This window comes from Ricinus communis, chromosome 4, assembly GCF_019578655.1.
Source record: "Ricinus communis isolate WT05 ecotype wild-type chromosome 4, ASM1957865v1, whole genome shotgun sequence".
NCBI lineage: Eukaryota > Viridiplantae > Streptophyta > Magnoliopsida > Malpighiales > Euphorbiaceae > Ricinus > Ricinus communis.
The window spans coordinates 26895876-26907564 of NC_063259.1; the positions used below are offsets into that span (position 1 = coordinate 26895876).

Sequence of the window (11689 nt, forward strand, 5' to 3'; positions counted from 1 at the left end):
AAAGAGTTAGAATTTAAGCTCATGATCTGTGGGTGCCTGCCTTAGCCTTAACTACTAGGGCAAGGGCTTGTTGGCACCACTGATAACCTGCAGAGAAGGCGATATGTTTCTCCATTGGCTCCCTTTCTTATTTTATTATTATTGTTTTGTGAAAATTGAAATTGGAATTTCCATTATAAAAAGGCCATTCATTGATGGTGTTCAGGAGGGTACTAATTTCCATGCCGTGTGCTGGATCTTGTACATATTTTACTCCTTTTATTTTCCTTATCACAAAGTAACATAGTTATTAGAAATAGAATAACCAGAACACAAGATCTTGGAATCGAGTGAAAAGTTTAACACAAAAACAAAAGAAAAACAAATTATCTACTTCCCATAGCTTGTCATGAATGGACAGAATCAATGTCTTAATAAATAATTCAAGAAAATGACAAGAGCAAATAATATTATTAAACATTTTACTAAATTGCAAAATTTAAAAATCTCAATTAACATTTCTATTAGATAACCCGCAGCCTGTTTCCCTGCCAAAGAAGTTTTCTTTTAAAAAAAAAAAACAAATCCTTAGCAAAACCGTATAACAGCTGTTTACTGTGCCTCCTCTTCGATCCACGTGCTGTTTGTCGGTATCTATATCTATACATAATATACGTATGTGACTGTTCCTTTTCCTTCTACCCTCAGAAAGACTGAAAACTAACGAATAGTTAGAAAAGATATAATGGAACCACATAAAAAAAATATTATATATATAAAAAAAAGGGGCCGTGTTCCTAAAATTGATGGTGTGAGCTGCTATGAAGTAATGAAATAATGTAATAAAGCTAGCATTTCTTTTCAAGAAAAAGGGCCAACTAATTAGAAAAGAGAAGTACTAAACGGCAGCGTCAGAGGGAGTCGTAGTAGTACGGAAGGATCGTACAGCAGGGTGTGACTGAGACGAAATCCAAGCCAACCATCTCGATACAACCCCGGCCTGTCGTTCTCGATGGTGACGGCTGTTATTGCTTTCTCTGTCCAAAAACCTGTTCAACCCCGTGATTTCCGACACGCTTCTTCCATTTATTACACTTCTGCCATCACTGCTCGGACCTTTCACCACCGCATTCTGCTGCTTTTGATGATGTTGCCGCCTCCCTACTGACGGCCGTGATCCCGAGGTCGTTGAGAATCTACGGTTGTCACTTAATATCATTTCTGACCGTAGATATAATAGATCTGACGGGTGTACGTCGCTCCATCTTTCGTCGCTTGCATTTCCTGAGACGATGATTCTGTGCTCGAATCTTGTCTTGTCCACACCTGCACCTGCACCTGCATTTACACTTGCTGTTGATGTTCTCCTTGATTCAAGACTATGATCATCACCATCACTGTCACCGTCACCATTACTGTTGTTGGTCAAGAGAAGAAGTCCGTCTTTTCTTTGGTGCGACTGGTAGCGGTCAAAGCATCCGACGGCCACCGACTCATTCCTAGTAATATGATTGTTCTTATTCTTTTTCATGCTAAAACTATCTAAAGACCTCCTCGCGAACCACGTCGTTTGTTCAGTTGCACTCGGTCTCTGCACGACAATTTGCGAAAGAGCAAAACCACTTGCCTTCTCTCCAGCAGACGAATGCCTCCCCGAAATTCTCCTACCTCCTCCGTGAATCTCGGTCGATTGTTGCTGTGGTGGTGGTAATGATATATTGGTGGTTGTGGCAGGGTCTTTGTCTTGGTCGATCAAGAGAACATCTTCTGGGTCCACACGGTAACGACAAAGAGGACAGGTCGAGTGTGCGTCGAGCCAAGTATCGACACATTCGACATGAAAGGCGTGTTTGCATTTTGGCAATAGTCTGAGAACTTCTGGTGGCTCGAATCTTGTTAAACAAACAGCACATTCAAGGCCATCCTTTTGGCCTCTTAGTGAGCTGAATCTGAATATAGGCAATGACTCGATGACAGCTCTATCAATGCCAGAGTTCTTTCTTGCTTCTGCTGTCTGTCCTCCTGTTCCTCCGCCTCCGTTATTAAAACTATTGTAAATGTGGGCACGTTTACAATGTTTAGCGTAGAGAAGCAGCAGTAAGGTGATTGAAAACATTGTGGTCAAAACACCTACAATTACAGCAATGCTGGGTTTGAATGGCGGTGCTGAAGAATTCATGTAATTTGGTAAGAGAAGTGGCGGTGGTGCTGCTAGATGATTTGATAACGAAGTAGTACGAATCATTTGTTGTTGTGTTGCAGCAGCATCTGGTGGAGGTGTTATTCTTGAATCAACATCTGCAAATAGAGGTTGAAACAGAGAGAATGAAAATAACAAGATGAAGAAGAAGAAGGAGAAGAAAGCTTTATTGTTTCTCATGAAAAGGTACATGCTATGTGTATCAAGTGGTGAAGCTAATTTAAAAAAAAAAAAAAAAAGTTTTATTTTAAAAATTTTAAGACTTTATATATCTTTAAAGAGAATGATTCTTGAAGGGGGAATGGACTCAAGAGAAAAGACACAAACAAGACAGAGACAAAGGTCTCTAACCGAATTGATAATGGAGATTATTATTCTTATTAATTATTATTATCATTTTGGTTTGTGAAAGGGGAAAAGGAAAAATGATAGACGAGTAAAGTAATGGTGTAGATAGGGAAGTGAAGAAGTTAAGGCGAGAGAGGAGAGAGAGAGAGAGAGTTGGGGGCCGGAGAGATTTGAGCCTCAAAAGGGCGAATCAAGGGTAAGAGTCACAGAGACAGGGACCAAACACGTGACGCATGTTTGCCATTTCCCACAATCGACCAAAACCAAAACACCCATATAACCAACTATTTACAGGCGAATGGCCCCCTCATTTCCCTCCAAATTTTGTCAATGCCGCCCTCGTGTCTTCTGCACTTTACGTTTCTCATTTCTTTCTTTTTTTTGAACTAATTGTTTAATCTACACTCACCCACTGCTGCTGATTACACTTCAAATCAAGCTTACATAAAAATCACATCAATTTTATATATATATATATATATATATATATATATATATAACGGAATCCTTCATTCGAAGACATAGTTAGCTAAATCATGAATGTTAATGAGACTGCAGTGTGGCAATTTGTTTCATATGCATTTCAGAACACTTTCTTTTTTTCTTTTCAATAGGATGTGATATGTGCGTATAGTGTTGCTGAGATCCTTCGTACCTATCTATAGTATCTTAACGACTCGTATATTCTTTTTACATCTGGAAGGATCTGATCGACTTCCAACTGCAATCTTTTTCTTTTTTTTCTTTTGTCCGAAAATTTGTGTGTGGACATAAATACATATTTGACTAAATTTTTTGATAATGATAATAATAATAATAATAATTCAAGTTAAGAGATAGTTTTGTCTTCCCATTGCAACTTTTGCTAGAGAGAATTGATTTTCCTTTTTTTTTTTCTTTCTCTTTTTTCTTTTTTCTTTCTTTCGGGTAGCTGTTGATTGAGTTCATTCATTTATTTCTTATTCTTAAGACAGCTACTTGTCATCCAAAAGGGTTGGGTTGAGCTGGCCTATGAAGTTTCGTCGCTAAAGGCTAAGTGTGATGGCTACTAATCCCAGTGTTCTTTCGCGTCAATTGAAGGGAAAGCGAAAGAACTAATTTCTTCTTATAGAACTTTTACATTCTTAATTTTACTACTACCAATGGGGAAATTAAGCACCTCTAGCCCCACCCCACCCTCCTTCCAAATCTGAAGGGTTGATTTTTACTGGGGTAGATATAGCGACTTGAGGATATTTACCCATCCTTTCTATCCGACCAAACAACAAAAGAAAAAAAAAATTACACACCAAGCCAAACATAATGTTATTTTCAGAGGTTTACCTCAATTACACAAAGCTATTGACAACTGGAGGAAGAAGAACCTGAATTTCATCTGCCATAAAGATTTTATAACATCTTGCAGCCTTATTCAGGGAAACTTTCTCTATCCTATACATAGTTTCAGAGTTGGCTTCATTATCCTTAACTATACTCCTTTGCTGGCAAGCCTAGCCCGCTCAGAGAGATATCTTCTTACCTTCTCTCTTAACCGCTCTTCTTCAAGAAAAGCCAATGCAAGTGAGTTTAGGTTAACCAATTTGGCTCAATAACCAATAGGTAATAGCCTAACCACTTAGGCTCAATGCCGTAGCTTCCATTTAATAGATAAGGAAATTGTTACTATCATTTGCTGTCGAGGATTTACAAACCAAAGAGGAGAATAACTTCAAAGAGTTGCCCATGTATGCGAATTTCCACCTCATAATAGAAACAACCCCTCTTTACTACAGAGAGGTTGCTTTTGCATTTGAATCCGTAATATGCTCGGTTCCTATTATAACATCATTCCCAAAAAAAATTCAACAAGTTCTGTGCAAGTACTGTGGCCTCTAATCAATTTGCTTAAACTACAAATCAAGGATATCAACTATGATAATATTGTCAACTCCCACGTATCGAACTTACTAATCAAGGAAAATGAGATAATTTCATTTAGCCAAATCATGGTCTGGTGTCAATTACACAATCTAATAAACTTTGAGAGAGTGACACTCTTAAACCATCCAACACTAACCTGTGTCTTAGGTAGCTCTTGTAAGCTCCCAGGCATAGATACTCAATTCTCACTAAACGTGTGTAGACATTTAGGACAGTGATAGAAGGTAGTCTGCCCTTCATCTGCTGATCTCATCTGTAGATAGGAGACAAGGATATATTAGAAACAAATTGTAAGGTCTAGTGACTGATGAACCACAGAAATGAGTATGGAGTGGAAAATACTTGTCTGGTAGAAAATTTAAGCTTTGTGTTGCTGCACTTTTCACATTTCTTATTTATCTGTTGAGGGAATAATAGCATTCAAAGAATTAGCTCGGATTCCCACCAAAAGTGCGCCTCTTATATCTATATTGCAATGCAGTAAGTTGGTTACCTCCATGTCTTTCACCTCTATCTTTCCCTCAAAACTTGAGATACCCAAATCCCTTCTCATATCCTACATGATAAGAGTATCAAGACAAAATTATAACAACTTTAATATAAATGATGAAAACCATAAAAGAGCTTGTTGGATGGAAATTAGGACAATCAAACAGATATTCTCATGCAGACACTCTAATAAACATAGAGCCTAAATATGCATATACATGTTAGGTCTACTGTCTATAACACGAGAATAAACCTCAGTTCGGGAACCAAAGAGGTCCTTAGACAAACTGTTATCATCCAAAGAGGTTATTATTTGGCAGCTCTATGACAATGGACTAGCAATAGATATTATCCAAAGTTACCACAATTAAAAGAAGCGTAAGAGACAGATTATCTCAATATTTCCATCCAATTAAATGACACTTCCATAGGAAAATGAAAGACCCTGCATAATGTTCTGGCCTAGTGGCAAGGATTCACCTTGGACTAGAGTCCGAGGTTCCATACTTACCAATACCAACCACAACCTCTTCCATTGCCCCACGTTAAAGAAGAATGATAGGTGGCAAAATTTACCTAGCACATTCCCCATTAAACTGATCATTAAATTACAACATGACCCACCAGTAGCAGAGTTCGTCTTAAGCTGCAGCTCTCTCTTCATTATCCATCAGTATGCTCCAACAATATTTTATTGTCTGATATCTCCAATCCCAGCTTCAAACATAGCTTGATTATCTAATACTTAAAATACAAGAAAGAGAAGAGAGACAATAGTATTCTTTGATCTCTAACATTTTTCTCCTTTCCTTCCCCCACTCATTTTTCTGAGAAAAAGGAATTTGCATAAAATATATATATGCCCTACTATATTGATATAGGAAAAGGGAAAGAAACCAAAGGAAGGGAATGCTTGATCATTAAATAAACCTATAGAACTTAGTTGGAGATAAAAGCTCCTCTTGTAAATACACAAGGAAGCTACGAATGCAATAGGTCGATTCTCCAAATTCCAATCATAAAACAAGACTATGCGTGTTGGATTAATAAATTGTTTTATCAATAGTTTATTTATTAAGTTTTTTGCTTTTGTATCTAGTATAACCAATGAGCATATTTGTTGGTCATCTAGTTAGTTATGTTCAGTAGCTGTTAGCTAGACTTGTGGGTTTGTTAGTGGATTCCTAGTCTTAAGTTAGCAGTTGAGTCAAGCTTGTTTTTAGGAGTCAGTTAGCTAGTGTTTAGCATGCTGTTAAGCAGTGCTGGGTTGTAGTTTAAATTGAAGTTTTTAGCATAATCAATAGTATCACATTTTGCAGTTTATAATCTCTGTTTAACATTTGGTATCAGAGCGAAAAGCAAAACATCTGATCAATTCGTGTGGGTAACGGGTTTGGGAAACACACGAGAGAAAAGACGAGACCTTCTTTTCTAAGAGAGAAAAACACAGGAGAGTGTTCATGGCAGAATCGAGTTTCACGAAGGCTTGTATTCCTACCTTCGATGGGGACTATGACCATTGGAGTCTCCTCATGGAGAACCTTCTGAGATAGAAGGTGTATTGGCAAGTGGTTAGCAATGAATTCAAGGAAGTAAATTCTGGAGAGATGTTAACTGTTGAACAAGCAAAGAATCTTGAGGAAATGAAGTTAAATGATTTCAAGGCAATGAATTATCTATCAGCAGCATAGATAAGACAATCCTGAAGACTATTTCTCAGAAGTCTACGGGTAAGGCGTTGTGGGACTCCATGAAGAACAAGTTTCAAGGAAGTGCTCGAGTCAAGAGGGCTCAACTTCAAGCTCTGAGGAGAGAGCTTGAAGTCTTGGAGATGAAGGAAGGAGAAACTGTCAATGATTATTTTGGCAGGTGATGATCGTCTCCAATGCAATGCGCAATTGTGGTGAACTAATCACAGATGTGAAGATTGTTGAGAAAATTCTAAGAACTCTCACTGAAAAGTTCAATTATATTGTGTGTTCTATTGAGGAGTCAAAGGACATTGATGATCTGTCCGTGGATCAATTGCAAAGTTCTTTATTGGTCCATGAGCAGAAATTCAAGAAAACTGTCACTAAAGATCAAGCACTCAATGTGGGTTATGATGGTGGCAGAGGAAGGGGACGAGGTCGCTCTCCAGGCAAGGGAAGAGGAAGAGGCCGGGCTTGGAATAAAGAAACAGTTGAGTGTTATAACTGCCATAAGCTTGGTCACTTCAAAAATGAGTGTCCGGAGTGGACACCTTAGGCACACTATGCTGATGGACATGTCTCTAGATAGGATGAGATGCTCTTAATGGATGGTGTTGGAGCTGACTGACACAGGTTGATGGCTCATGAGAATTCAGAAGAGAATAGTAACAATTGGTGGTTTCTGGACAGTGGTTGCAGCAACCATATAAGTGGCGACAAGAAGTGGTTCAGCAGTCTTGATAGCTCCTTCACCTGCAATGTGAAACTGGGTAATAGAATGAAGCTTTAAGTCTGCGGAAAGCGGAATGTTAGGATGAGTATTGATCAAGCTTCATTGGTTGTGCAAGAAGTTTTCTATGTTCTAGGGTTGACTAATAATTTGCTCAGTATTGGTCAAATGCAAGAAAAAGGTTTGGCCTTTCTTATTAAGAATGGATTGTGTAAGATATTCAGTAACAAAACAGGGTTTCTCTTCTCCACAATGATGAAGAGTAATCGTATGTTTGTGTTACATGCTGTGCCTAACTCTGGAGAGAAGAGCAATGATGGTTTGTGTCTTAACACAACTCAGTCTAAGAAGGAAGAGTTAGATCTGTGGCATAGGAGGTTCGGCCACCTTAATCTTCAAGGACTGCTGAAACTTGAGAAGTCCAACATGGTTAAAGGGCTGCCTTCTATGAAGAATGATAAAGAAAGTGTGTACTGTATGCTTAGTAGGAAAACAGCATAGAAAGCCCTTTCCAAAGAAGAGCTTGTGGCGAGCCTCTGCAAAACTTCAGCTTGTTCATGGCGATCTATGTGGGCCTATATCACCTTCCTCTCACAGTGGCAAAAGGTATGTGTTTACCTTAATAGATGATCATAGTCGAAAGCTTTGGGTTTATTTCCTTGCTGCCAAGTCAGAGGCTTTTAGAGTGTTTAAGTCTTATAAATGCAGAGTTGAGAAAGAGTCAGGATCTCAACTTGTAAGCTTTAGAACTGATAGGGGAGGAGAGTTTTTGTCTACTGAGTTTAAACAATGGTGTGATGAGGTTGGGATAAGGTGACAATTGATAGCAGCTCTTACTCCTCAGCAAAATGGAGTTGCTGAGAGGAAAAATAGGACCATTCTTAATATGGTTAGGTGTATGCTCTCAGATACTAATGTTCCTAGCAAATTCTGGTGTGAAGCAGTTGCTTGGTCCACATATGTATTGAATAGAAGCCCTACTGCTATCAATAAGAAGAAGACTTCGCAGGAGTTGTGGAGTGGATCACCACCATCAGTGGATCATCTAAGGGTGTTTGGCAGTTTGTGCTTTGTTCATATTCCTGAGCAACAGAGAAAGAAGCTGGATGATAGGAGTGTGAAATGCATCTTTATTGGAGTGGCTACAGAATCTAAGGCCTACAGAGTCTACAATCCCGTCATAAAGAAGATTATTGTCAGTAGGGATGTGGCATTTGATGAATCTAAAGAGTGGGATTGGGACTCTAACAATTCTGCACAAGAGAATGGTGAACTCTCTTGGGATGGATTTGAAGAGGAAATAGAGGATTCAGAGATAGAGGATAATGACAGTGAAGAAGTAATCTCATCTCTGAATCAGCCAAATGAATAAGCTGATCAAGAAGACACTGCTGATGTGCAGGAAACGAGTTCTCCAGTTGTAGAAGTAGACTCTTCTCCAGAAACTGATGAGCCTAGTGACAACTTGGGTGCAAGGATTAGAACAAGACCTGTATGGCATAGTAATTATGAAATGGGTAATGTTTTGTTCTCTCCTAGTGATTACTATGCTTTGCAGATTGATAGCTCTGATCCTATGACTTTTGAGGAAGCTGTGAAGTCAGAGAAGTGGAGAATAGCTATGAAATCAGAAATACAAGCCATTCAGAAGAATGACACATGGGAACTTACCTCTCTACCACCTGGAATCACTCTCATTGGAGTAAAATGGGTCTACAAGACCAAGCTTAATGAGCATGGGGAGGTTGACAAGTTCAAAGCCAGACTTGTAGTCAAGGGTTATGGTCAACAATATGGCATAGACTACAATGAAGTTTTCGCACCAGTAGCTAGATAGGATACTATTCGATCCATGCTTGCACTTTCTGCACATCATGGGTGGCATGTGTATCAACTTGATGTGAAGAATGATTTTCTACATGGTGAGCTTACTGAAGAAGTTTTTGTAATACAGCCGCCGGGATTTGTAAGCTCGGGGGAGTAAAGCAAGGTGTATAGATTGAAGAAAGCTTTATATGGATTAAAACAGGCTCCACGAGCATGGTATTCCAAGATTGAAAGGTATTTCTTAGAAGCAGGGTTTCAGAGGTGCCCTTATGAACATACTTTGTTCATTCTAAAGAAAGATTCATATGTGTTGATGGTCAGTGTGTATGTGGATGACCTAATGTATGTGAGCAGCAGTGAACAGTTAGTATCTGAGTTCAAGATCAACATGATGTCCAGGTTTGAAATGACAGATCTTGAGAAGATGAGGTACTTCCTTGGAGTAGAGGTGTCTCAGTTTGATGATGGTGTATTCATATGCCAGAAGAAGTATACCAAAGATCTGCTAAACAGGTTTGGGCTTATGGATTGCAATCCAGTAAGGAATCCCATAGTTCCTGGTGACAAGTTGACACTTGAAGGAGATGGAATTATGGTTGATGGAACTCTGTACAAGCAGCTGATTGGGAGCTTGTTATATCTGACTGCAACAAGGCCTGATGTAATGTTTGTGGTATGTTTGCTTAGCAGATACATGGCTAAGCCAACTAGGCTACATATGCAAGCTGCAAAGAGGGTCTTAAGGTATCTAATGGGTACTTTGGAGTTTGGGATTTTGTACAAGAGAAAGGAGGAGAATCCTGTCTTGATTGCGTACACAGACAGTGACTATGCAGGGGATTTAAATGATAGAAGGAGCACCAGTGGATATTTGTTCTTTCTTGCTAGGGGTGCCATTTCCTGGTCATCTAAGAAACAGCCAGTGGTCACTCTATCGACTACAGAGGCTGAATTCATAGCAGCTGCTTCATGTGCAGCTCAGTGTATCTGGTTGAGGCGAATTCTTGAGCAAATGGGATGGATGGAGAATGTAGAAGGAGCCACTACAATTCTGTGTGACAATGTCTCTACAATCAAGCTATCTAAAAACCCAGTGTTACATGGAAGGAGTAAGCACATAGACGTAAGATTTCACTTTCTGAGGGATCTTGTGAATGAAGAAGTTGTTGAACTGATGCACTGTGGGACTAGATTTCAGATTGCAAATATCATGACTAAAGTTGTGAAGCTGGAAACATTTGAGACTTTAAGGGCTAAGCTTGGAGTCGGAGATTGGTCTGATAAGTTTGAAGCAACAACAAGTGGCTAGAAGGTTGAGTTTGCTGAAGTCTATAAACTCAACTTAATCCGGTTGAGTTTAGGGGAGGAAATGTTGGATTAGTAAATTGTTTTATCAATAGTTTATTTATTAAGTTTTTTGCTTCTGTATCTAGTATAACCAACGAGCATGTTTGTTGGTCATCTAGTTATTTATGTTCGCTAGACTTGTGGGTTTGTTAGTGGATTCCTAGTCTTAAGTTAGGAGTTGAGTCAAGCTTGTTTTTAGGAGTCAGTTAGCTAGTGTTTAGCATGCTGTTAAGCAGTGCTGGGTTGTAGTTTAAATTGAAGTTTTTAGCATAATCAATAGTATCACGTTTTGCAGTTTACAATCTCTGTTTAACAGTGCGATCAGGAAGTTAGAACAGTAAATAATCCCTGACAGATGACACCCGAAGCAGGCAGACTGACCTTTAAGATAGTCGGAGATTGACAACCACTCAAGTGCTAGCGATAGTTAAGCCACAGCCATTTCAGAATAAATAATAAGACATGAATTCAGGGGGATGTTGGTCGTAGGCTTACCTCAGCAGTAACTTTATAGCATATTTCTCTTCCGGAAACCTCTGAAATAGCAGCAAATGGAAAAAAAAGAAAGACAAAACCAGTGGCGTGATTTTCACTAACTTCACAATTAAATGCTTCTTCTAATGTGTAAAACAACACAGACAACATTTAGTTGAACATTATTAATATTCACAATAAAGGCGTGTTAAATAATTTTTTTTTTTTTAAAACATAAGAAAATATGGCGTACCACTTGCGCTTTTCTTAAATTTGCACAAAGGACATTCAGCGTGGTTGGTAGTGGTCAAAGAGAGCATTGTTCCACACAAGTCACAGAACATAAAACCACCTCCACGAGCAAGTGCCATGGCCAAGAAAACTCTTTTATCTATTAAGCCAAAGAGATCAGTGCCGAATACTGAGAAACAAGAGATTTAACTGCAAATTTTACTAGAAACACCAACAAACAGAACCTGCAAATATAATTAATAAAATAAAGCAGATGAAGTTTGTAGAAAATTACTTGCCTGAGCTGTTCCGTTCCTTGCTTTTAAGTCCTTATTAGGGGACTCGCAGAGAGAGAGAGAGAGAGAGAGAGAGATGAAAAGCTGAAGAAGACGAATAAACGAGCTTGTTAAAGCTGTTAAGAGGTAAGAAACGAAGTAGGAACATTTGGTTTAA

General features: G+C 38.8%; 2 protein-coding genes across 6 annotated transcripts; both read right to left on the reverse strand.

Moving 5' to 3' along the window:
- Window positions 1–725: 725 nt before the first annotated feature.
- LOC8288973 (RING-H2 finger protein ATL43) lies at window positions 726–2371 on the reverse strand. The gene has a single exon (XM_002511320.4). The coding sequence runs from the start codon at window positions 2369–2371 to the stop codon at window positions 878–880; it is 1494 nt and encodes a 497-aa protein (XP_002511366.3). The 3' UTR covers window positions 726–877.
- A 2103-nt stretch (window positions 2372–4474) lies between these two features.
- Window positions 4475–11689, reverse strand: LOC8288971 (DNA-directed RNA polymerase I subunit RPA12). 5 transcript variants are annotated; one of them, XM_048372665.1, is made up of 7 exons: window positions 11536–11689; window positions 11259–11396; window positions 11027–11067; window positions 10913–10948; window positions 4941–5003; window positions 4790–4846; window positions 4475–4700 (listed from the first exon to the last, which is right to left on the reverse strand). In XM_048372665.1, exons 2-7 carry the CDS (start codon window positions 11374–11376, stop codon window positions 4626–4628), a joined length of 390 nt encoding a protein of 129 aa, XP_048228622.1. In that variant the 5' UTR covers window positions 11377–11396; window positions 11536–11689; the 3' UTR covers window positions 4475–4625. The 5 variants fall into 5 exon arrangements, with proteins under 5 accessions (XP_048228622.1, XP_048228624.1, XP_048228623.1 ...); XM_048372667.1 differs by having other exon boundaries at window positions 11259–11426; window positions 11536–11664; XM_048372666.1 differs by having other exon boundaries at window positions 11532–11664.